The sequence below is a fragment of the Zootoca vivipara genome, chromosome 16 (genome assembly GCF_965207765.1).
Source record: "Zootoca vivipara chromosome 16, rZooViv2.hap1.1, whole genome shotgun sequence".
In the NCBI taxonomy this organism is placed as follows: Eukaryota; Metazoa; Chordata; class Lepidosauria; order Squamata; family Lacertidae; genus Zootoca; species Zootoca vivipara.
Window position 1 is genome coordinate 26,729,011 of NC_142599.1, and position 24,163 is coordinate 26,753,173.

The 24,163-nt window shown below is 46.3% G+C and overlaps 2 protein-coding genes across 2 annotated transcripts; both read right to left on the minus strand.

Annotated features, from left to right (window-relative positions):
* Positions 1-238: 238 nt before the first annotated feature.
* Positions 239-9,991, minus strand: GLMP (glycosylated lysosomal membrane protein). Its single transcript, XM_088659462.1, has 7 exons — positions 9,876-9,991; positions 6,678-6,935; positions 6,267-6,464; positions 4,499-4,717; positions 3,063-3,340; positions 1,959-2,108; positions 239-991 (listed from the first exon to the last, which is right to left on the minus strand). The coding sequence occupies exons 1-7, from the start codon at positions 9,963-9,965 to the stop codon at positions 916-918; spliced, it is 1,269 nt and encodes a 422-aa protein (XP_088515588.1). The 5' UTR covers positions 9,966-9,991; the 3' UTR covers positions 239-915.
* A 1,923-nt stretch (positions 9,992-11,914) lies between these two features.
* CCT3 (chaperonin containing TCP1 subunit 3) lies at positions 11,915-24,071 on the minus strand. Its single transcript, XM_035098283.3, has 14 exons — positions 23,991-24,071; positions 21,144-21,205; positions 20,415-20,465; positions 20,224-20,286; positions 19,546-19,642; positions 18,657-18,774; positions 17,988-18,174; positions 17,325-17,474; positions 16,092-16,224; positions 15,912-15,993; positions 15,005-15,185; positions 14,587-14,832; positions 14,022-14,153; positions 11,915-12,321 (listed from the first exon to the last, which is right to left on the minus strand). Exons 1-14 carry the CDS (start codon positions 24,019-24,021, stop codon positions 12,214-12,216), a joined length of 1,641 nt encoding a protein of 546 aa, XP_034954174.1. The 5' UTR covers positions 24,022-24,071; the 3' UTR covers positions 11,915-12,213.
* Between the last annotated feature and the right edge of the window lie 92 nt (positions 24,072-24,163).

The following is a 24,163-nucleotide window of genomic DNA, read 5'->3' on the forward strand; positions in this document are numbered from 1 at the left end:
TAGCTGCCAAGTTTTCCCTTTTCTCATGAGGAAGCCTATTCAGCATAAGGGAATTTCCCTTAAAAAAAAGGGATAACTTGGCAGCTATGGAGGCAGCTGACCTTTGACCTTTCCTTAAATAGAAAGGGTTTGAAAAACAACTACATACCAATATTGAAAGTCAAGAAACGATTCTTCGCCTCCCTAAATTTAGCTCCGAAAGAAAGGGGCATTAGCATACAGAAACCAAACAAAACCCTTTCCAAAACAAGATAATCTTTAATTGGTCCACAAAAGACGAGTGGCAGCTGGAAATGCACGCACAAGCCCCCCCCCCCGACAACCTCTGCAAACGAACCCTCCCCATGACCTACCTTCCCCAACCTGCTGCCCTTCAGATACTGCTGAACTACACTTCCCATCGTCCCTGAGTATTGGCCGTGCTGGCTGGGTTGAACAACATCCACAAGGCACCAGGTTGGGGAGATTTGCCTTAGGCCGTGCTGTGATGCTTCACACCAAAGAAAGAATCAGAATCGGCTTCCCCTTACCAACCCCCAAAAGATGTCGACGCAGCCCAAATGGAAGCCCTTCTCACTTCAAACGAGAGCTTCCGAACTGGCTCTTCAAGCGGCCCTCTGACAATTGACCTCAACAATTTCGGCGATTTACAATTTTGGGGTGTCCTGGTTTTCTTACCCTAACTTCCAGAATAAGAAAAAGGTGCATTACTTAACCGTCAATAGTGCAATTTGCCCTTTTGTTTCATGGCCATTAGCCTGTAAACACAACAACAGTGGCTTACCCTTTTTGTGGGGGGAAAGACAAAACGGGTCGTCAGCTTCCCTTCCCAAATTTGACAGCTGTATCACGAGGAAAGAGAACCAAAGGATATAGCTGTTCAAATCATCATCATCATCACCATCACCATCATCATTATATTGCACAGCAAGAGAAACAGCTGCAGCTTCCACCATCTCTGAAGGGCTCCATCAGGGAAAAGCTTTGTTCCCTTAAAAAAATACAGAGGAGCCTCAATTGGAAAAGAAGTTTGCAACTGTAGAAAGGAGGCATTTCAGCAATATTTTTGTTGTTGTTGAAAAAACAGTACTTCGTAAATGTAACCCGTTGAAAACAAGACAATGCTTTTTTAAAAAATGAAAGGCAGAACGTATCTTTGGGAAGATCTGGTCTGGTCAAGAGATTGTTGATGAAGCAATGCATTGCAAAGACGCCGTTATCTTTCGAGAGGGTAAAAAAGTGAATGTCTGAGGCAACTGAGGACCCAAAATACTACCCCCTCTCCAAAGCTTATCGCTGGGCTGTTTGGCGGGGGAAATGTAAAGACAATTCAGCCTCTCCGGCGTCACTCAGCAAAAGAAAAACCACAGAACCCTCTTTGGGAAATGGGCACCGTAAACCAGGCATCGGGAAGTTGCAGCCCTCGAGATGCCGACAGACTCCGACTCCCAGCAGCCCTTGATCAGGGATGATGACAGCAGCTGGAGTCCAAGTATGTCTGCTGGTCCACATATTCCCTGTCCCATTGTAAATACCCTTGTGCCTCTGGAATATTGAGAACTGCACATATCACGGCAGAGTCTTCCAAGTGACAATAATTCCAAGTGGTAGGAAGGAAAACTTCAGGGGAGTGATCCTGATAAGCAGCCGAACTATTGAGGTGCATACCCCTCCTCCCTCTGCTAGAGAATACAGGTGGGGGGCAATGCAAGTGGCCCCACCAGGTAGCACCATCCATCTACAGAGGGTACCCAAACATAGTAAGCAGACCAGAGCATCTTCACCAGGAGATAAATTAAGCCACTGAGAAGTTGCCCTGAAGGAAACAGAAGAAACATGCCCCGGAAACAGCTGCATGAAACACCTCTGGAGTTAAGACACCAGGAGCCAGTTTGGCCAAGCCACCGAGGGCAACTGTCCACTTCCGGTCTGACAACAATCAGTTGATGGGCTCGTACTCTGAATAGGGCTTCTTCCGAGAGACGAGGACGGTGATGCTGCCCCCCACCAGGAGCAGTACTGGAGTCCCCAGCCCCACTGCAAGAATCGCGATCACGAGGGGGGAGAACCCGTCCTTGGGGGGCTCGCCGAAGCCAATCAGCGCAGACCTGGAAGGGGTGACAGGTGGGGTGGGGGGAGAGAAGAGAAATTGTTAGCCAATACCTCCACTTATGGCATTGCTGACAAGTATCCCGTTTTCGCCGGGAAACCCCTTTTTTCCTACCATTTTCCGGCGGTCTCCCGTATAGGTTTTTATCCCGGTAAAGGCAAAGGTAAAGGGGCCCCTGACCATCAGGTCCAGTCGTGTCCGACTCTAGGGTTGCGGCGCTCATCTCGCTCTATAGGCCGAGGGAGCCGGCGCTTGTCTGCATACAGCTTCCGGGTCATGTGGCCAGCATGACAAAGCTGCTTCTGGCGAACCAGAGCAGCGCACGGAAACGCCGTTTACCTTCCCGCCGGAGTGGTCCCTATTTATCTACCCACACTTTGATGTGCTTTTGAACTGCTAGGTGGGCAGGAGCTGGGACCGAGCAACGGGAGCTCACCCCGTTGCAGGGATTCGAACAGCCAACCTTCTGATCAGCAAGCCCTAGACTCTGTGGTTTAACCCACAGCGCCACCTGGGTCCCGTTATTCTCCCTTAAATCCGCTTCTGCCGGCAGCCATTTCTGGTGCCGCTTTGCCCTTCTATGAGCACCAGAAAATGGTGGTGCCGGAAGTCGCTTCTACGCGTGTCCGGAAACACGTAGACACAACTTCCGGTGGCGCTTTGCCCTTCTATGGGCACCAGAAAATGGCGGCGGCAGAAGTCGCTTTTACGCGTTTCCGGTCATGCATAGAAGCGACTTCCAGCGCTGGCGCCATTTTCTGGTGCCCATAGAAGGGCTGCCGATCCCGGATTTTTCCGTCCAGGACTTGGCAGGTATGACTTATGGAATTGCTTCTCCCTCCTTTCCATCCACTGTCCGTGTGGCGTGGGGGTTAAGAGGGGCCTCCTTTCCCCCACCTGTTTTTTACGCAGGGAAAAGAAACCTAGCCCCTCCCCCCCGACCACTTCTCACCAGCTCAGGTAGCTTTTCTCTTGGTAGGCCTCGCTGTCCTCACTGCCGAAGGAGATGTTGATGGCAGCCACACCGTTGTGGACCTCCAATTCCTCCCCAAAGTAGGCGTGGGCTATGCTAGGCCGAGGAACGGTGCGATTCTCCGTCTCCAGCTGGTAATACTCGCAGTGGACGGTGTCTTCCCGCTTGGGCTGCAAGGCGCTGTACGCTGCCGTCTTCCACTGGAGGAAGCTGAAGCCAGTGCTGTCGTTGCGGGGGACAGAAACCAGCTGGGCCATCTCCAAGGGGGCAGCGGAAAGGAAAAGGGGGCAGCCGTGAAATTAGGGCCACATTCACACCATACATTTAAAGCAGGCATAGGCAAACTCGGCCCTCCAGATGTTTTGGGACTACAACTCCCATCATCCCTAGCTAACAGGACCAGTGGTCAGGGATGATGGGAGTTGTAGTCCCAAGACTGCGACTGGAGGGCCGAGTTTGCCTATGCCTGATTTAAAGTATAATGATACCACTGGGGCAACCCAGTAAGATGGGCAGGGTACTACTACTACTAATAATAATAATAAGTCAACTTGGGGCAATTGCTCTGTCTGTCTGTCTGTCTGTCTGTCTGTCTGTCTGTCTGTCTGTCTGTCTGTCTAACCTACCTCACAGAACCGTTGTAACAACAGAATGAAGCAGGAGAAGCCTGTATGCCACCCTGAGATCCTTGTAGGAAATGGTGGTCTATTTATGTATCGTATTTTTCCATGTATAAGACGAAGTTTTCTTTCATTATTAAAAATGCTAAAAATTGGGGGTCGTCTTATACATGGATAGTGCTGAGGCGGGACGGGTGATTGGTGGCTGGCACTAGCAGGAGATTGTCAGCGGCGTTTGGTCTGGTGATTGGTGGCTGCGGCAAGGTCTGCCGGCAATTTGCTGCTGCGGCATTTTTTTGGGGGGGGGGAATTGGCAGCTGCTGGTGGCTTCATCGATGCATGGGATTGGCAGCGGCAGTCAGGCGGGTGAGCGATTGTTGGCAACCCCCTCCCCCAAAGCTCAACAACTGTGGGCAATCTCCCCCCATTTCCTCAATTTGAAGTCCCCAAAAATAGGGGTTGTCTTATACACTGGGGCGTTATATATGGAAAAATACGGTAAATAAATAATTTCCAGGCAAGAGAAATCATAAGAGTTGGAAGGGGACCCAAGAGCCCTCTAGTCCCAATGGAATCACAGCTAAGGAATCCCTGGCCGATGGCCATCCAACCTCAATTTGGGATTTTAGGGCTAATGCCTACCTCCCTGGTAACCTCTTAAGCCAGAAGCCCCGTTTCCTAACCTCAATACTTGGAGCTAAGCATGGCTAGTTAGCAGGGAAATGACACTCTGCACGCGTTTCAGAGGCACCCTTTCTGCATGTTGCAAGTTTCATACCCCAGCACCGGGATTACCTCGAATATGGTCGGCGTATACTCGTCGTCGATCGAGCGGGTGGATTCCAACTGCTTCTGCCCGCCTCTCTCCTCCACGGTGACGATCTCCAGCGCAAAGCGAGAGCGGTTGCCCCGAGGAGCAACCCCGCGCATAACGAAGTCCACCTTGGAGCTGTTGGCCGTGTGCAGGAGGCGCGGGAGCAGGCCGTCGCGGCTGGTCTCTTCATACGCCGTCACCTGGGGAGCAGCGATGGGAACCGCCAATGGTGAAGAGTTGGCTGGTTAGGCAACAGAGTCTCAGAGTGCGTGCCCTGCAGTTGCAAGAGACACGCATAGCTGGATAAAAACAGCCCAGGGTGGAGAAGACACAGCTGTCCAGGTTGGACTGCCAACTCTCACGAGCCCCAAACAGTATTGCCAATGCAGGCAATGGGGGCTGGATCAAGCTCGAAGATGGCTGCTGCTGGCTGTGAGAAGGATCTTTGGATTTTTGGACGGACTTGGCAAGATACCAGCGTGCGAAGAGACAGTGCTAATTTACAGAGGAATCATAGGCATAAATTCACACAGAAACATATATGGCTTGGCCATACTTGCTTGCTCGGAAAACTCAGGGGCTTGAAAGAAGATAGAAGGATTTTAATAAGACTATTGGATAAGATCTGGACTTTGTTGATTAGAAAGCAGAGACTATAAGAGGACTAGGCTTTCTGAGTCTGAAGCATGGGAAGTCAAATTTAAATTTGCATATTTTGGCAGAAGATTTGGATTATTTGTTTAATTGATATTTGTATAATTTGTATACAGTGGGACCTAGACTTACGAATTTAATCCGTTCCAAATGCACACTCGTAGGTCAAAAACTTCGTAAGTCGAGTTTCCCATAGGAAAAGCGGTTTCCCATAGGAATGCATTGGAAACGGAAAAATTCGTAAGTCGAGGAAACCGCATCTAAAAACTCGTAAGTCGAGGAAACCGCATCTAGCTGCGAACGGGTTTTCCATTCGGATGTCGAAAAAATTGTAAGTACGCGGCCACTTTTTCCGCTCGTAACTCGAAAACGTTGGATGTCAAATAGCTCGTAAGTCGAGGTCCCACTGTAATTTGAAAATGGATTAGATATTTAAATTGGAAACTCTAATAAAAATGTTTATTTAAAAAAAAGATTCCCCAACCCTCCTCCTTCCATTCCTTACATTTCTCTAAGAAGAGCCTGCTGGATCAGGCCAGTGGCCCATCTAGTCCAGCATCCTGTTCCCACAGTGGCCAACCAAATGCCCATTATGGGAAACTTGCAAGCAGGCACCTGAGCATAAGAGGTGTCTCCCCTCTGTGGTTTCCAGCAACTGGTATTCATAAGCTTTGCTGCCCCCAACTATGGAGACAGAGGATAGTCATCATGGCTAGTAACCATCTAGCTTTCTCCTCCATGAATCGGTCGAATCCTCTTTCAAAGCCATCCAAATGGGTGGCCATGCCTGCCTCCTGTGGCAGCGAGTTCCATAGTTTAAACTATGCGCAGCCAGAGATGTCCCCCACGCCCTCCCGAAAAAGTGATCTAATTTAGCATGTTCATTTGATTTGCATCCAGCGAACAAAGTTTGAAAAAAACCCGAAGCTGCCTTATATTTATTTGCAACTGACACCCACCCATTGCCGAAGAGAAAAAAAATTCCACCTTGCACCACTGGTTAGATATACGGCATGATCTGCAACAGCCCGTCATGACAACACACAGCAACTGGCTACCTGACCTGTCGGAGGGGAAGCCACGCCCTTTTTTTACCTGGAAGGAGATGCTTCCGTTCCGGAAGGTTCCCCCAGAGTCGGGGCCAACCCCCTGAAACGTCGCTGTCAAAGTAGTCTCGTTCAGCCGGCCATCGAGGCTGTCCCAGGTGAAGTTGGCCAAATCGTAGGTGGGGTAGAAGCTGCTTGAATTAGCTTTGGAGAGATCCGAGGTCTGTGTGCCGTTGTACTCAAACACCTAGAAACATCCGTGTTAATGTAGGACGAGCCCAGCTGGATTAGGCCAAAGGAGGTCCCATCTAGTCCAGCACCCTGTTCTAACCAGATGATGTCCTGGAGCAGCTATATTATCTTTTCTTCCCACTGCTGCCATTCTCATTCCACCCCACCTGGATGACCCCAAACACCACCTCCTGCCTTCATTTCGGACTCTGCAGCCCCCCAAGCTTACCTTGGAAAAGATGACAGCCATAGAATACAAAACGCTTCCAGCTGGCTCGACCTGGATGGCTCCGGAGGGCGATGGGGAGAGGAGCTGGGTCCAGTTGACGTGGAGACGACTGCTCTGGCTTCCTGTGTAGACCAGCAACACAGTGGGTGCCCCGATGGTACTCCAGACATAATGGATGGTGTCGTTGAGACCCACCGCCCGGACATGCAGGAGGTTCACGGCAGAGCTGTTCCAGCCAGGGTTATACTCCAGGGAGACCTGGGAATGGGTGTTAAATCAGCTTCACAAACGCCCCGGGCAAAGTCGTCATTACGTATCTTTAGGCATCAGGCATAAGCACTTCTTATTTGCCAGGCCTTGGGCTTTTCATTACCTGTGGCCGAAGAGTGTTTCTCTTATTTATTTATTGCATCCCACCTTCTTTCTTCCAAGGAGTGGAAAATGACATACATTGTCCTCTCCTCCTCCCCATTTTTATCCTCACAACAACCCTGTTAGGCAGTGACTGGCCCAAGGTCACCTAATGAGCTTCGTAGCTGAGTGCAGATCCGAACCCTGGCCTTGCTAAGGTTTTAGTGTCCAACAGCTCAAGGGCCACATTCCCACATCTGGGCAATCTTCTGGGAGACACATGCCATGCAAAAATCCCCCCCCCCCGTGGTGTAGAGAACTGTCAGAGAAGAGAGTGCTTTGAGCTTCATTTAGTTTATTTTCAAAGGAATACTACAATCCAAAGCCAATTTAGGATTTAGCAGTTTTGGATTGCAAATCCCACCTGCCTTTGTCAAAACAGCTAGAGGACAGCCGGCCGGCAATGGCCATTTCAAAACTCTGAAATATGACCAGATCAGCATACTGTATCTAATTTCCACCTTAAAAAAACAAAAAACAAACTGAAAGTATTACAGAACCTAAAAACAAGGAATACTTGCCTTACACATTAGCTCACTAAGAACTTCTTCTAGGGTCGACAACTTTTAGAAGAAAAGAACTTCTAACCACATTAAGAAAGGCAGTCCAAGACTGTGTTTATTACTCTTCTTTTTGATTCAGTTAGCCCAGCAAATAAGGACAAATCTCTATTTTAAAAAATAGTAATGTACTGGGAAACCAAAAGTGATTGTGGAACTAAGGGAAGATCACCATTTTCCTTTCTTATATTTTTACTGCAGTGCATTTTGGGCCTTGGTTTTAAAAACGTCAATAAAAAAGTATTTTTTTAAAACACAAACAAACCTGTAATTTGCCTCAGCCCAAGCAGCTTAGAGTGGGAAAACAGGCAATGAGGTTGGAATGTGAGTTTTATTACACCCCAAACACTGACAGGAAGTGAACGGATTTGATTCCCTAACTTTGCAACTTGGTGGTAGTATCTCACCAGGAGAAAAAATTAAGTCCCTACAGACTCCTGATCTGGGTTCTAAGTAGGGAATACCAATGCACACCTACATATTTTTCACAGGCCAAAGGCAGGATTTGAGAGTCTGTAACTCCTGCTTGGGACCCCTGTTGATCCTCCCACCCTCAGAATAAAAAACAGGGCACCAGAAAAGTCTAACACACTGGTGCCCCATCCAGAGATCAGAGGAACAAGGGGAGATTCCCAGGAGTCAGATTTGGCCCTGGTGCAAGATTTTGGGGAGGCAAAAATCAGACAATGCAGGAACACACACTGTCTTTGAAAAGTTCAGTGTCTTGGTTCTAGTTGCGAATCCCAGCTTACAAGATTGGACCTGCCATTTTAAAAACATGCATATGCATCCTTTTTTGCACTTTAACCCCACACTTCCTCCCAGGAAGCTCAAGGTGGCATATGTATGGCTCTGCTTCCATCTCACCCTCACAACATTACGAGATGGGCCAGGATAAGAGGTGGAGAGCAAGCATTGTTTAGTTAGTGAACTGAGTGTCAGGCGAGGGGTTCAAATCCCCACTGAGCCATGAAGCTCACTGGGTGACCTTTGTGGCCCAGGCACTTATATTGTGCCTTGCCTACCTTACACAGATGCTGTGAGGATAACAGAGAGGGGAAACCATCATAGCTGCCAAGTTTTCCCTTTTCTCGCGAGGAAGCCTATTCAGCATAAGGGAAAATCCCTTAAAAAGGGGATAACTTGGCAGCTATGGAAACCATGCCTCCCTGAGCAACTGAGAGGAAGGAGGATTAAAATATAAAACAGAAATGGTGACTAGTCCCAAGAGGAATCTTGCAGGGCTTTACGACGGAGCAAGGGTTTGGAACTCTTAAAAACACACAGTGGTTAAAAACAACAACTGGCTCCCATTTGGCAGAACAAGGTTCAAAGTTGGGACTAGTCTTTGAAATGGTTGAAGCCCTGGTCCTAGTCCTAAAATCCACCCACAACACAGCAGTTTTCCTCTCTCTTCCTGTTTTTCTCATTTTCACTGGACATTCTCTCTCCTGTCCTGTCCCCCACTTTTCTTTCCTTCAACTAGCGTAACAAAGAAAATAAAACATAATAAATGTAAATTATCATGTAAACATAAAACTTCAGGTGTTGCTGAACTACATTGCCAGGCGGATGGGCGATGGAGCCCAACACCACCTGTGGGTACACAACATTGATCAGGTAGGATTGGAATAGAATCCCTGCCTGAAACCCTGAAATGCCACTGCCAACCGGTGCAGGCAGTACTGAACTAGATGGACGAATGGTCAGACTTGGTATATGGCAACTTCCTATGATACTAGAAGGAGCCACAGCTCAGTGGGAGAGCACCTGGGTTGTATGTTAAAGGCTCCGAAGTTCAACCCCCAACATCATCTCCAGGTAGGGTTGGAATAGACTTCCTGCCCCAAATCCTGGAGAACCATGGCTGCCAGTCAGTGTAGACAATACTGAGCTAGATGGAGCAAGGTCTGAGCCAGCATAAGGCAGGTAGGGCTGGGAATGTCCCCTGGCCAGAACCCAGGAGAGTTGCTGCTGCCAGTCAGCGCCGGAAACACTGAGCTAGATAGACCAATGCTCTGACGCTGCATAAGGCAGCTCCCGAGGCTCCTAGCCTTTCCCAACCTGCCCCTCCACCAGATGTTTTGGACTACAGCTCCAATCAGCCCCAGCCACCATGAGCCAGCCCAGGTTGGCAGCGGCTGACCTAACCCAGCCCTCAAACATCCCTTAGAAATAAATCTCCTCCAAGGAGGGCATCCACCCACCGGCCCCTGGGCCGTCCTACCTTCCTCTTATACCCGGCGGGATCCCCTGCCCGGCTCCCCACCAGCCACAGGAGGGGCAGCCAGACCCAACCGCCGCCGCCTGCCAGCATGTTGCTCCTCCAACTTCCAGGGCTGCAAGGTCACGTGACCCCCGCAGCTGATCATTCCGGTTCATTCTTAAAAAGGGAGGAGGCTCTTAAAGGGGCCGCTGCGTGGAGGAGTCGGCTTGCTGGGTTTCTTTTGTTGGGAGAGAATGGAACGAAACCCGGATTCTTGCAGCAGAAGGAAAAGCACGGAGGCTTGTGGACCAGAATAACAATGCCATGGCGCAGGTACAAAGGGCCATCCGTCCCGCATCCTGGCCTCACAATGGGTAATCAAATGCCTCCCCAAAAAGCCTGTCTTTTATGTATTCTGTTGGAAGCAACACTATATATGTAAAATAAAGTCATTCACATAGCTCAGAAACTATGGAAGTTGCTCCCACCGCAGGCAGTGATGGCCACAAACTTGGATGGCTTCGCCTGGTTCTCAGCTACAGCTGTTCCTGTGCAGGGATAGTCTGATCGTTGTATTCCATGCATTGGTAACTTCAAGGCTGGACTACTGTAATGCACTCGATGTGGAGTTGCCCTTGGGTCTAGTTCAGAAGCTGCAGCTGGTGCAGAGTCTATCAACCAGATTGCTGGTGGGGGCATCTGGCCAAGAACATACCGTAGGATATCCTTGTCTGGCTGCCTGTCTACTACCAAGCCAGATTAGTTGACAAAGTCCTGAACTTAGGTCCAGGGTACGTTATATATACCCCAGCTCCATCAGAGATCATCAGCAGGAGCATCACTGGCCATTCCCTAAGTTGGTGAGGCTCATTTGCAAACAACAGCCTTTAATTTTATCAGCCTAGTATTGTGGGATACTCTTGTCAATAAAGATGCAGCAGGCACCTTCTGTTTCAACTTTTAAATGCCTTTGAAGTTTTTTATTCCACCAGGCCTATGCAGGTAATTAAGAGTACATGATTTGTTTTAAACTTGTTTATATGGTATTTACATGTTTTGCCTCTCAAGAGAGTTTGGAAACTTCAGCCAGTCCAGAATTCAGTGGCCAGGTTGCTCTCCAGGGCAAAACAGTTTGAGCTTATTATACCGATCCTGGGCTGACTGTACTGGCTACCAATTTGTTTTGGGGATGTTTGTAAATTGTTCTCCAACATCTGACAGTCACGGCAAACTGGATGTAGGCATATATATGCAACTAGGACTACTGAGGAAGACCTGAGGGTCAAAATGTATTTGGTAAGTTTTATGTCCAGTAGTTCTTGTATGTTGCATGAAGAACAGGGTCTCTATGATTGTGGGGCCAGCACTGTGGAGTGCCCTCTCATATGGTCACCTCACTATATGGCTTCTGGTGGTTGGTGAAGACCTGGCTTGATTAAGTTGTGCTAAACTGGGGAAAGCTAAACTGGCAATCTGTTCTGGTTTCATCATATCTTTGATAAGGCATCAATTATTATTGCTTGATGTTAACCGTTTGGAGTTCCCTTAGGGGAGGAAAAAACAGACATTTTCCATTCAAGTACTAACCAGGCCTGACCCTGATTAGCTTCTGAGATCAGACGAGATCCGGTGTGTTCAGGGTAGTATGGCCGTAGATGAAAAAATGGACATTTTCAAAAATACAGTGGTACCTCAACATCCGAATGACTCGACTTCCAAAGGTTTTGACTTCCGAAGTCGGCAAACCCGGAAATCTTGTCGCCGCGTGCGCGTTCTGCGCATGCACAGAACGGGCACTTCGACAACCGAAGACTTCGACTTACAAAGAGCGCCGCAGAACAGATTGTCTTCGTAAGCCGAGGTACCACTGTATTTAACTGTATCAATCAGGTGCTTAAGATACATGCACAAGACAGACGAGAATGGCTGTACCCCTTGCCCAAGGCAAGCCTGGCTATGCTGGTGTACAAAGTGTGAAACTGCTCCAAAGCAGCTGGATTTGAGACCACACCACAGAAAGAAGTCTCATTACAGCTATGGACAGGAAGTGACAAAGAAAATTGATCTATGAATGTGGTGACATTTTTATTAATAAAGCCACAAAGAAGCTACAGTATACATTTAAATAAAGCGTCAGTGTCTTCTTAACAGAATGGGGGTAACCAACGCTTCATTGGCCTTCCTTTTTCCTCTCCACTGCAAGCTTGAAACAAATCAGTATTTGGACACTGAATGCCCTTGAACCCAGGTGGGGGTGGGGAGAGAGAAGAAAAGCAGCACTCGAAATCAATCCAGGTGGTTTCCATGTCCTGCTATCCCAGTGCATGGATTTCCCTATAGCTTTCCAAACTCCACAAAATTACTCTTGGGGCCCATCTGGGGCTCCAGGCTGCTGGTGGCTTTGATCGTCTCCTTTCTTCTTATGGCCTGAAACAATGTCATCAATACGCAGGAGGAGGACGGCAGTCTAAGGTGGAGAAAAATTTTTGTCAGTAAGAAGAACAATCTTGGGAGAGGAAGGATTCCAATCCTATACTCCTGTGATTTGTAAGATAACACAAGTTGCTGCCAACTGGTCTTTATACTATGGCTGTATACACACCATACATTTAAAACACCGCCCCCAAAGAATCCTGTGAACTGTACCTTGACAAGGGGCACTGGGAATTGTAGCTCTGAGGGGGAAACTACAGCCCCCAGGATTTGTGTCTGTACTTTAAATATGGTTGCAGCATCTGAGACACAGAACTTTAAACCTAGTACGATGTTGGCTCCAGGGATTTCATCGAAACTCAGATTCTATCCAAATGCCCAATTCAACCTTGCATGATCCTAGACTTTCTCCTTGGTGTGCCCAATACTAACATATAACTGGATGATCACCACTCATTTTTTTCACCCACATCATGAGCATCAATTAGAACACAGTTTTTACTGTTTCACTGGCTGGAATATAAGCCACACTTTTTTTCCAAATTCCGCCCATGCGGAATATAAGTGTGCCTTATATTCGTGACTTTATGCGGTGTGCTGCCCGCAGCTCCCAAACCTTCCCCGGCCATCGGGGGGGGGAGGGGCGGAGGCTGTCGGCAAAGTGATGGGGCTCTCCCCCCCACCCCACCAATAGCAACTAGGAGCATGGGGCAATGCCATGCAGCCCGCCCGCCACTCCCAAGCCAAGGCTGGGGAAGGGGGGGGGAGAGAGACCGCCGGCAAAGTGGTATGACTTCCCCCCTCCAGAGAATAGCCGGGAGCACGGAGCAGCCACACTCAGCCCGCCTGCCATTTCCAAGCCTTCCCTGAGCTGCCTAAGGAAGGGGGAAGGTGGAAAGGCCACCAGCAAAGCAGCACAGCTCCCCCCCGGAGGCAGCCCAGTTATTTTCTTTTTTCTCTCTCCCCCCCCCTTCAATTTTAAAGGTGCAGCTTATTTGCAGGTGCGTCTTATATTTGTGCCAATACGGTATATTTTATAGATTACAGCAGGCACCCCCAAGCTGCGGCCCTCCAGATGTTTTGGCCTACAACTCCCATGATCCCTAGCTAACAGGACCAGTGGTTGGGGAAGATGGGAATTGTAGTCCAAAACATCTGGAGGGCCGAAGTTTGGGGATGCCTGGATTACAGCATGTCCTAAAACAGGTGGGGACATGGGATTAAAGAGATTGGCAACTAAACTAAAAATATAATGCATCCAAGTCAGACTAGCAAATTAGGCCGTCTTTTCACTCTCATTATCAAACTTAACCCAAAATATATAAAAGGGTTTTCCAAAGATGTACAACAGGGCTGAATAACCCATTGGCTTCCCGATATTTTTGGCCTCCAGCTACCAACAGCCAGCATGGCCAACACTCAGGCATTATATGAGTTGTATGTAGTCTGAAGGGCTACAGGTTTCCTCTGCCTGATAAACAGGTTTAGAGAAGCTAGAGGAGCAAAGTTGTGGGGCAGCCAGTAAGAATTCTTACAGTGCTCTTGTATGAACATGGCACATAGCAACAGACTGCAGTGGGAAGAAAGTTCTCTCCCAGAAGAGAACTTTGGAATGAAAATTTCACTAGCAATGAACAAGACAGAATTTACACCCACTTCTTGCAACAAACATTTTTTGGCAGGGGAGTGAAAACTTTGGCTTCCGTGGAATCAGGCTTGTGGTTTCTCTCTTACCTCTACAGCCGTCTTGTAGGTCTGCAGCTTGACAGACAAAGGCTCCCATATACCCAGCTCCTTCATGTCTGCCAAGGCTCCAGTCTCCCCATTTACTCCCCAGGTCTGACTGCCTTCCTGGGTGTGCTTGGCCTGTAAGCAACAATAGAAAGTCCTGATGGATACAGTATCAGAAATGCCTGATTTCTACTTATTGATTCAAATGAACAATCCAGTTGCCCCCCCCCCCAATACCACGCTTCTGAAAAGCAAGTAATTCCAAAGGTCATGAAGCAGCCCTGTGACCATTCCTAAAGGACTCCCATCTTATCAGCTTACACTCACTCCCAGATAATTTAACATTTGAGGTTCAAAACTCACAATCTTTTCTGGAATGATTTCTAGGGCCATATTCTAATGCTCACCTACCCGGTCCTCCACTCTGAGCAGAGAAGTATCATTTCTACTCTGCACAGAGCACCTAGCACAATTCTTCCTTTTGACAATCTTCAGCTATTAGCTACAAGAACAAAAGGAAAGGAATCAGAAAGGACAGAACAGCAGCAACAGCAAACACATCCCTTACCCGTAGTGAAGTGAGTGTGCGGATGGTACTAGCGCCACAGTTCTGAATCAGGGTCCTGGGAATGACTTCTAGGGCCTGGGCAACTGCACGGTAGGGCCACTGCTCCACCCCAGTCATGACCTTCGACCTCTCTGTCAAGGAATGAGCAACGGCCATCTCAGAAGCACCACCTCCCGGCACAAGCTGAGCATCAACCAGGACATTACGACAGACCTGCATGGCATCCTGGAGGTTGCGCTCCACCTCCTGCAAAAAAGGGGAAGAAGAGAGTGCAAAGGTTCACATTTCATGGCAAAATGCTTAGCGAACCCGTGAATTTCAAAGGGGAGATGGCTGTGGATCCCCCCCCCGGGGGGGGGGGGAAGCCCTGAACAAAAGTTGTTGCCTGTCTGTCTCCTATTAATGACTGGGTGCTTACCGCCAGAATCTCTTTGCTAGCACCCCGGAGCATAATGGTGCAGGCCTTGGGCTCCTTGCACTCAGTGATGAATGTAAAGTACTCGTCCCCAATTTTCTTCACTTCAAAAAGCCCTGCCCCAGTCCCAATATCCTCCTCACGCAGCTCATCTGGGCGGTTGACAATACGAGCCCCGCAGGCCCTGAAGAAAAAGAGCAAAAGACAACACTCCAATGCTGTAGCTCCACATCTGCATCCAAGACTTTTCCTTGGAGGACAGGCATTACCAACAATTTTGTTTTCTTGCTAGTGGATAATTCTGAAGAGGGGAAAACTGGGTCTCAGAACTGCTGGGAAATTGTGTCCTTATCTGCTCTTCAGAGGATTGGCAACTTTTCCTTCAGGACACAAATCAAGCTGGCATCAAATCAGCTGCATTCCTAGCCTGCTCTGCCTGGTTTCAGACAAGTTTGCAGTTTTGCAGGTAGGCCAGGCAGTGAAGTTTCCTCCCCCAATCATCCGTGTTTCCTACTAGTGATGTTAGGAAACTTTTAATCCCTTACTCCCCCTCCCTCACAGCTGGCTTAAGCCATTAAAAGGAAGTTTCCAGAACTTAGCATTCTCCCATGCTTCTAAATTTCCCCCCAAAAGATATATACAACCCTGACTAAACAGATAGAACATCAGAGCTTTCATCATCAGCCAACATGTAGTAACAAAAAGGGAGAGTAGAAGAGTATTTGGCTCCTCACCACTATGCTCTTCCCTGGCTAAGATAGCTGCTACCCTAAGGATTAAAAGCAAACTGATGGAATGCAGAAGAAGAGAAAGCACCCTTCGCATGTCATCAAAAACATGTCCCTTCACTTCAGCATTACTAGCTTGTATTGATAAAAAAATCAAAAACAAAAATCAGTTTTGCAATCACCTTGCAATCCGGTTATTGTCAGTTTTCCTCACCCGACGTATGGCAGTGATATTGGCTCTCATTAGAAAATGTTGTGCCAGGTCTGGAAAAAAAAATATATTAAGTACAATGCAATGGCAGGGAGGCGAGAAAATTTTAATAACCAGATGTTTACCCACATAAACACACTTTGGTGTTTACCTGATATTCCCTTCTCTGTGATGATGAGATCTGGTTTGACTTTGATCAAGTGCTCACACATCTGATGAATAAACTCCTCCTCCATCTGCAGGATGCGAGCAAAGTCTTCCTCACGAGTTATTTCAATGTCAGTCTGCATAAAAGAAGAAAAGTGAGATTTATACTCCAATGGGCATATTTGGTTATTTCATAAACTTTTGCTTATTTCATTATTTGCTGCCTTTTAGGCCAAAGCATCCTCCACTAACTGCAAAGTTAAATATGCATCCTCCACTAACTGGAAAGTATATCTCCCGACCACTTTGACAATATAAGAGGTACCATACATAAAATGGTGGGTCAACTTTTCCCAACCTGATACCCTCTTGATGTTTTGGACTACAACTTCCATCAGCTTCAGCCAGCACACAGCCAGCACACTTTACCTTCTAAGGTACAAGAAAACATAAATCAATGGAGACTGCTGAGGGCATGATGAGTCTGTATCATTTGATCACAAATTATAATCTCAATTATTGTTTAGATGGCTAGCTCTTTCCTTTCTTATACAGTCATACCTCGGGTTGCGTTCGTTGCGGGTTGCGTATTTTCGGGTTAAGTACTCGGCGGACATGGAAGTGTTTACTTCTGGGTTTCGCCGCACGCGCATGCGCATAACCGTTCTGCGCACATGCACAGAAGCGCTTTATTGGCGCTTCGCGCATGCGCTAAAGCACCGCTCGGGTTGAGTACGTATAACTGCGAAACCCAACACTGGGTGCACAACTTTGATGCCGGAGCATACAGATTTTTTATTTTTACTACTGGGAACACAGGAGTGCCTGACATTTTGCTGTTATTTGTATAAACACAAACAGTCTCACACTCCAATACCAGGACACGACAGCAGTCTTTTTACATCCAAGGATTTCTCTGCACTTACAATTAACCCCACAGTGTATTAATCTACCTATATATGAGCTTAATATATAGAAGCATGGGAAATTGAAAACTCTTGCTCCATATGTATGAACATATCAAGTTTTGGGTTGAGTACTTTTTGGGGTGCAAACAGCACCCCAGAACAGATTGTGTATTCAACCCCCGGTACTACTGTATCTTGAATTGTATCTTTTGTATTCTGAACTGATAACAATAAGAATAGAATGTTTTAAAAGATGTGAGAAGTGATTGGGTTCAACCCATTCCAGCCCTTAGCACTGAAGGGCAGATGAGACTTGCATCCCAACATACCTGACTCTCGCCTTTCTTGTACTCCAATGAGCAATCCAGCAAGATGATGCGGGGGTTCTTGATGGTGCGACGCATCCGGGGGTGAGTGATGTCTTTATTGATCATGACCCCACGCAGGACACATGAATCCTCAATAAAGCCACCGGGAATCTGGATGAGGCAAAGAGGACATCCACAAGTCAGGAACAATAGAAAAGTGGGAGAAAGGCAATCTCTTTTGTATTTGTTGCTACGAAGGCATGTACGTGGTAATGCATGTGGCTGTGTTTTATTATAACCTTCCCTTTGTTTTGACTGTAAATATGCGATTTAGTCCTGCTGGCCACATGACCTGTAAAACTGACTGTGGACAAACGCCAGCTCCCTCGGCCTGAAAGCAAGATGAGCGCCACAACCCCATAGTCCCCTTTGACTGGACTTAACCATCCAGGAGTCCTTTACCTTTTGGTATTGGTTATAAACTATGCTTTAAACAATATTCTGGCTCTGAGAGAAAGGCTCTTCTATACTTGAAAGCAAATATGAACTCAGAAGGATCAATCTATATTCGTTCTCTGTATTTTTGTTTATTTCACAAATGTAAGATGGTGTCAGTTATTCCTAAGGGGCTTCAAATCATTTTCTTCCAGGCCTTCAAAAAGCAGTATATTTTTTCCTTTGTACCTTTTCCACTTTGGCATATTTCTTGATGTCAATTTCCTTCCTGCCATTCTCTTCAAACTCCACTGTCCTGACTGCATCGAGGGCAATGGTACAGGCCAGATCTGACCAGTGACTGATAGCCTTTGTGCTGATGGCACTCTTGATTATTTTAAGCATGGCTTCTCGGTTGCCAATGTCGACTGGAGTGCTGCAAAAACCAAGCATAAAGCATGTCATCCAGAAGACAAAGAATAGAACTTTATGCAGTTCACTGATGCCCCAGCTACATGTTTCAACTTTATTTTGATTTGTAATACTTTGCTCTTATCAAAGATGCTTAAACCAAGTCAGCTATTTCATCTACCCCAATACTGTCCATTCTGACTGACAACAGAACTTCAAGATCTCAGGCAGAGAACCCTGGGACCTTCCACATGCAAATAATTTAGTATATCATGTAAATAAGGGTCCCTCCTCAGAAAGGAATAGACAGGGATCAAATGTGAATTTGCACCTAGATGCACAAACACTTGGGCAAAGTGATGATCACAACTAGTCTTGCATCACCTCTACCTAGATCTGGGTTTTCCATTTCCCTTTCTGTCACATCCCTCAGGTGTCCAGAGATGGGTCATCAGATCACCTGCCCATCCACCATATTCCCTTCTACTTTTCAGCTTCCCTGCTCACCTGATCTTTTTCAGAGCGGTGATCATGTCATCCAAAGCTTTTCGGTATGCACTAATGATCACTGTTGGGTGCATCTGCTGCTCAAGGAAGTGCTCTGCAACTGACAACATCTCACCGGCTAAACAGCAAACAAAGAGCAGTTAATGAGGATTTCTGCCACCAACTGCAATGCTTCGGAATTGAACAAAAGATGTGCTCTACAGTTAGCACAAGTTATGGCCAGTGACACAAACTAGTCAGAGCCTCTCAAGACCTTTATCCCCAGGTCTCCCCCAATGATTGCTCTGCCAGCTGATACAAAATAGAGGCAAAAAGCAGAAGTGTCATCAATTCCAGGCACGGAGGAGAAATAGTTCCTTTTGACAGCAAGTGACTCACAGTGGGCCAAGAGAGAAGTACTGAGCTAGACTGTTGCTAATAATGCTAGAGTATCTGATTCTTTCATGTTACAAGCTCTATCTAGGGTTGCTCTCTTGGGAATGGATCATATTGGGGAGAGCCAACACCTCTTCATGTTAAACTGGCTGCATTAATATGCAAGCACCTATTAACAGTTTTTTTGTTTTTTTTTACAAAGAGCTGGCAAATCCAAATGGTACTCCCCACCATTTAACACAGGGTAAAACCCAAAAAGATTCTCCTGCATGTCCCATTGAAATGAAAAGGATCTGTGAAACACAATTACAATGCTCTTGTGTCCAGATCCCATTCACTGAAATAGCAGGTTGCGCGTCCAGTGTTCAATATTTCTCTTGTCTCCAACACAATGATACCCACAAAACCTCAATAGAGGTGAATCATTTGTAGTCATTTAATGCACCAACATGCTCTGATTTACCGTTGCATTTGTGCAGGCAGGCATACAAGAGCGTACACAGAGTGATCTTACCAAGTATAATCACAGATGTGGTCCCATCGCCCACCTCTTCATCCTGAGTGCGGCTGATTTCAATCATGGACTTGGCAGCTGGGTGCTGGACCTGAATCTGTAATGGAAGGAAGGAAGGACTCATGAACAAACCTTGCATTCTAGAGCACTCCTGCTCCCTTACTGAAACCTCCTGAAACACCAGGGGGCCTTGAATTAAGCCTACATAGAGATGGAATGGGATTACAGGACAGGGTTTAACACTTCACTGTATTGGCCATACAGCCAAGGCAGCAGGATTAATCCTTATTCATCATCTGGTGAGCAGAGTTTAAAGCACTTCCCAAAAGTACTGTTTGAAGCAGATTGTGCGCTTCTTCTGCGAGTGGACAAGAGAAGCATGCAAGTTGCTTCAAACAGTGCTTTTGAAAACAATGTAAGGTAGCCCCCATACTCCTGTTTCAGGTGGAATAAGAGCATGAGCATGAAGGCTGCCCTAAAGCGCTTCTCAAAAGCCGCTTTGGCTGTTAAAGTTAATTTCTGGGGCATTCCCATTAAGAGGCACTTCCCACTGTTCAACTTCACAATTCTTCAAATCATATGTGGCAAGACAGACTATGTATTTATTTCTTAGGCTGTGTCTGCCTTTTGGCTAAGCCCTAAAAAGCTACAACTGCTGTGAGCATCAAGGAGACTTACTTCTCTAAGAATAGCGTTGCCATCATTGGTCATAACTATGCCACCCATTGGGTCCAACAGCATCTGCATTGGAGATTTAGAAACACTTATGTCAGATTGCATGGAATGCAAATTCAACAACAGAAGACGTGTATTCAGATTCTCTCTTTACTGTGAATTAATGGAGCAATGATGGGGGAAAGTATTCTCACCTTCATCATGGCCCTTGGTCCCAAGCATGTTCTGATAATATCAGCAATGGTCTGAAATGGAAGGAATTGATAAGGCAACATGATTTTAAAAGAAAAGCTTAGGTACATCCTTGACAGTTATGCGCTGAATTTCAGAAACATTATGAGACAAAATTAGCTACTGCCTGTCAACTGTAAGCCTAAACATGCTGTGATACTATGGAATATTCACAAACATTCCAAAATCTGCAGAGGAAGCTGTTGCCAACAGAACACTTAAAAACAGGTCATCTTCTGTGCAGGGAGGAAAAAGATCTGTTTGGCTAGGAGACAGGAGAACTGTGTGCTACTGAAAGGAAGTGAAAAGACAGACAAGGGAACTTTGGAATCCATGGGGGAAAGGTAATTAGATACTATTATACAAAGGCCCGACAGTTCTATTGCATCAAATATTAAATCAGCAGCCTCCAGTCTTTTCAGACCCAGGATCCAACTTTAACCCAAAACTTCAATGAGGGACTTTTATTTTTTTGTATTTGTGTGTCTGCCTCTTGTCTCTTGTTAAGACTGACCAAATACAGAAGGAATGATGGAAGGAGAGCTTTGTGTCCTTGATAAAACTTTCTTTTCTAGGCAATAGTTAAAAGTAAAAAAGTGTTGCCCTCTTTTTATCTGGTCACCACCCACTCTTGTGTGCACTTTTAACAGGCTCTCTTTCACATCCCCAATGCATTTTACAGAAAAATATACCTTAGCAGCATTAATATTTCCGGTCTGGACTTTTCTGCCAGTCTCTCGCTTTGTGTTCTGACCTAAAGAAAACAGAAAAACAATTATGAAAAGCATCTAATACAACTCATTCACAAAAATGCAGGCTATCTTTCTTAAACTTTCTTTTGTAGACCTCCCATTTTCACCCTAACTACTGCTTTGGTTCACATTCAATCTTCTTTGTTTTCCTATTCCCTCCCCAGCATGGGACTTTAGAATAGGCCCACTGCAATAATAATTTGTGACTTCTGCCACAAATAGCACATTCCTATGCACACTTAATCAGACATTAATCCCACCATATTCAATGAGAAGTATTCTAAGGTAAGAACGCCTAACAGCACAGTGTAGGTAAATAAAATATGTCTTAAAGGAACAGAAATGGAATATTCCACAATCTGTAGCAGGCAATGTAAGAATCACTTCTCCTCTAGTAGCCAAATCAAATCATAACCAACCAACCCTAAATGGCAATATAGTTGCTTGTGATGTTCCTGCACTAGCAAGACTTCTGGAATACCCTTTTTTTTTTCTTAAGGGCTACGTAGCACATTATTTCTCCCCAACAATGGTCTAGAATGTTCAAATTCTAATGACAGAACATCTTTACTGCAACAAATCTACAATCAACATACCACAGTAAAAACTGTAACCGATTGGAGGTGGTTATTTATTATTATTTATCGGGCATCCCCAAACTTCGGCCCTCGAGATGTTTTGGACTACAATTCCCATCATCCCTGACCACTGGTCCTGTTAGCTAGGGATCATGGGAGTTGTAGGCCAAAACATCTGGAGGGCCGCAGTTTGGGGATGCCTGTTATTTATTTATGAGTTTTTCTCCATGAGTCCTTCTGACTAAACATGCAGTTGAAACAATTTGCAGCTAAGCAGTATATAAACTGTTAAATGTGTAGAATAAACACACATTGCTAATTGCTAAGTACTGTATCTACTTTCTCTCTTTATATATTAATCTGTCTATCTATCTATCTAGGATCTTTCAGAAAAGGGCCCTTTAAGAAACAGTTTGCCGTCAGATAGCTACAATCTCCATTCCCCACACCCCAATAAAGACAGGAAGGCATATTAAAATATCCAATAATTATGACGAGCAAGGAAAGGGCTATCACTGGCTTATTCAATTTTGAGACCAAGGGAAATGAAACTCCTGTTGTCAATGAAATGGGAATGTATTGTATGATATTTGAGCCTGCAACAGAAGCTGATTTGGGGAACTCTCTCAACGAACACACTTTAAGAAGCGTATCCCCATTTCAGATATTTACTCCTGCCATCTCCACAACCCTGCTATCTGCTGCACACATGTGGCGCGTTCTGCACCAGAAATCCACACCCATATTTGGAAACTCTTTCTATCCACTCCGATAGTGTGTCAAATCTCACTTTGATTCTCCTTTTATGAATGGAAGGAAGGAGGATCCAACAAGATCAATCCAATACTGCAGCAAGGAATCTAGTAATCAGAACAAAATAGCAAAACCAGCCTACTGAGAATATTTTTTTAAAGGAGGCAGGGCAGTAGAACCAAGCACATGGACATGGAACAGACGGGAAAGAACAGAAGAATCAACAGTCAAGACACCAACATTCATTCCTAGTTCTGTGCCTTAGGCGTCTTAAAATGGAGAATAATACGTGTAAAGTGTGAGGGAACAGACAGTGATAAAATGTGAAGCAAGGCAGAATTCAGTGAAACAAAGGTGGGTTGGAAGAAGAGGTGTTTAATACAGCGGGAGAATTATTATTTTGGGGGAGGGGCATATTTGAGGAGACTGGTGAAGGGAGTACACTCCATGCAAACAGCTTACTGACAAGAGAAGGCACATCCACAATATACGCCCAGCTTGAAACACAATGGGGTACAGCAGATCAGGACCTTAAACCCTATTAAGGCTCATAGTAGCTCAACCTAATAGACAGTAGATTATTAACTGGAAAGGCAGGAGGCGGCATGTAAGAAGGAGGAAATTATGGGGACGATTTAGTAGAAGCCCCCCCCCCGCCCAATATACACTTTTTGAGTATAGAGGGGGGATTAAATGAAGTGGGGCATTAAGGGGGAGGGGTTTGGAATGATCAGGAGAAATGCCCAACACATAACTTTTGCAGGGATGGGGAAGATACAGAATTTAGGAAATTGTGGAAGAATGTGAAGCAGGGCAGAATTCAGTGAAACATAGGTGGGTTGGAGCAAGAAGAGGTGTTTTAATACAGCAAGAGAAAATTTATTTGGGGGGCAACAAAAAGGCCTCTTAATAGGCACTTGTTTTGGAGGGAGGAGGGTATAAATGAAGGAGAACGTTGTTGAGAATTTGACGGGGAACAGGAAAGGTTCCTATTACACACTTGGTTTTTTTTTGTGGGAGGGGGACAAGACAGGAGCATCAAGGAATGTGGGTGGTTAAGAGGGGAAGGGGGTCTCCAGAATATACTTTTCAGGGAGGGTGTCTAGAGATAAAAGAGGCGGGATATTTTTAAATTATGGGGCACATTTATTATACATTCGGGGAGGCGAGACAGGAGCAACCAGGAATGTTGGGGTTCAGTTTATACTGGGGGAGAGCTAAAAGAGGCAGAGAATTACATGGGGAATTTAGTGCGAGGGGGGCAATAATAAGGAGTGGTCTCCAACATGTACTTTCTGTGCATATCTGAAAAGAGATATTATGGGAGGGAATTGGGGAAGGGTGAGATAACCGAATTAAGGGGTTTTTGTGAGGTGGGTCTTCGTGGGGGTGGCAGAGGAGGGGCGGGGTCCATGGAGGGGCTCCTCACACCCACCCCTCTTTCCCTCAGACTCACTGAGCACGAGGACGGGGCGCTGGCCCATCATCTTCACTGCGACGCGTGAGGGAAGCCGGCGCGGAACCTTCTGGAGGAGGAGAAAGGAAAGGAAAGGGAGGGGGGAAATGCCGTTTCACCGCGCCCGAACAGCCTAAAGTGATTGCTGCGGCTGCGCAGCCAATCAGTGCCGG

What these genes read in the sequence shown, in the direction of transcription:
- GLMP (XM_088659462.1), bottom strand. Translation starts at nt 9,965, where the DNA reads ATGCTGGCAGGCGGCGGCGGTTGGGTCTGGCTGCCCCTCCTGTGGCTG. An exon ending in GAGAAAAGCTACCTGAGCTG is followed by an intron (nt 2,109 to 3,062) that starts GTGAGAAGTGGT and finishes CACCCCTTCCAG; the next exon opens with GTCTGCGCTGATTGGCTTCG. An exon ending in CGGAAGAAGCCCTATTCAGA is followed by an intron (nt 992 to 1,958) that starts GTACGAGCCCAT and finishes TATTTTTTTAAG; the next exon opens with GGAACAAAGCTTTTCCCTGA.
- CCT3 (XM_035098283.3), bottom strand. Translation starts at nt 24,021, where the DNA reads ATGATGGGCCAGCGCCCCGTCCTCGTGCTCA. An exon ending in GCGCCCCGTCCTCGTGCTCA is followed by an intron (nt 21,206 to 23,990) that starts GTGAGTCTGAGG and finishes TGTTTTCTTTAG; the next exon opens with GTCAGAACACAAAGCGAGAG. An exon ending in GACAATAACCGGATTGCAAG is followed by an intron (nt 15,186 to 15,911) that starts GTGATTGCAAAA and finishes CTTTTTCTTCAG; the next exon opens with GGCCTGCGGGGCTCGTATTG.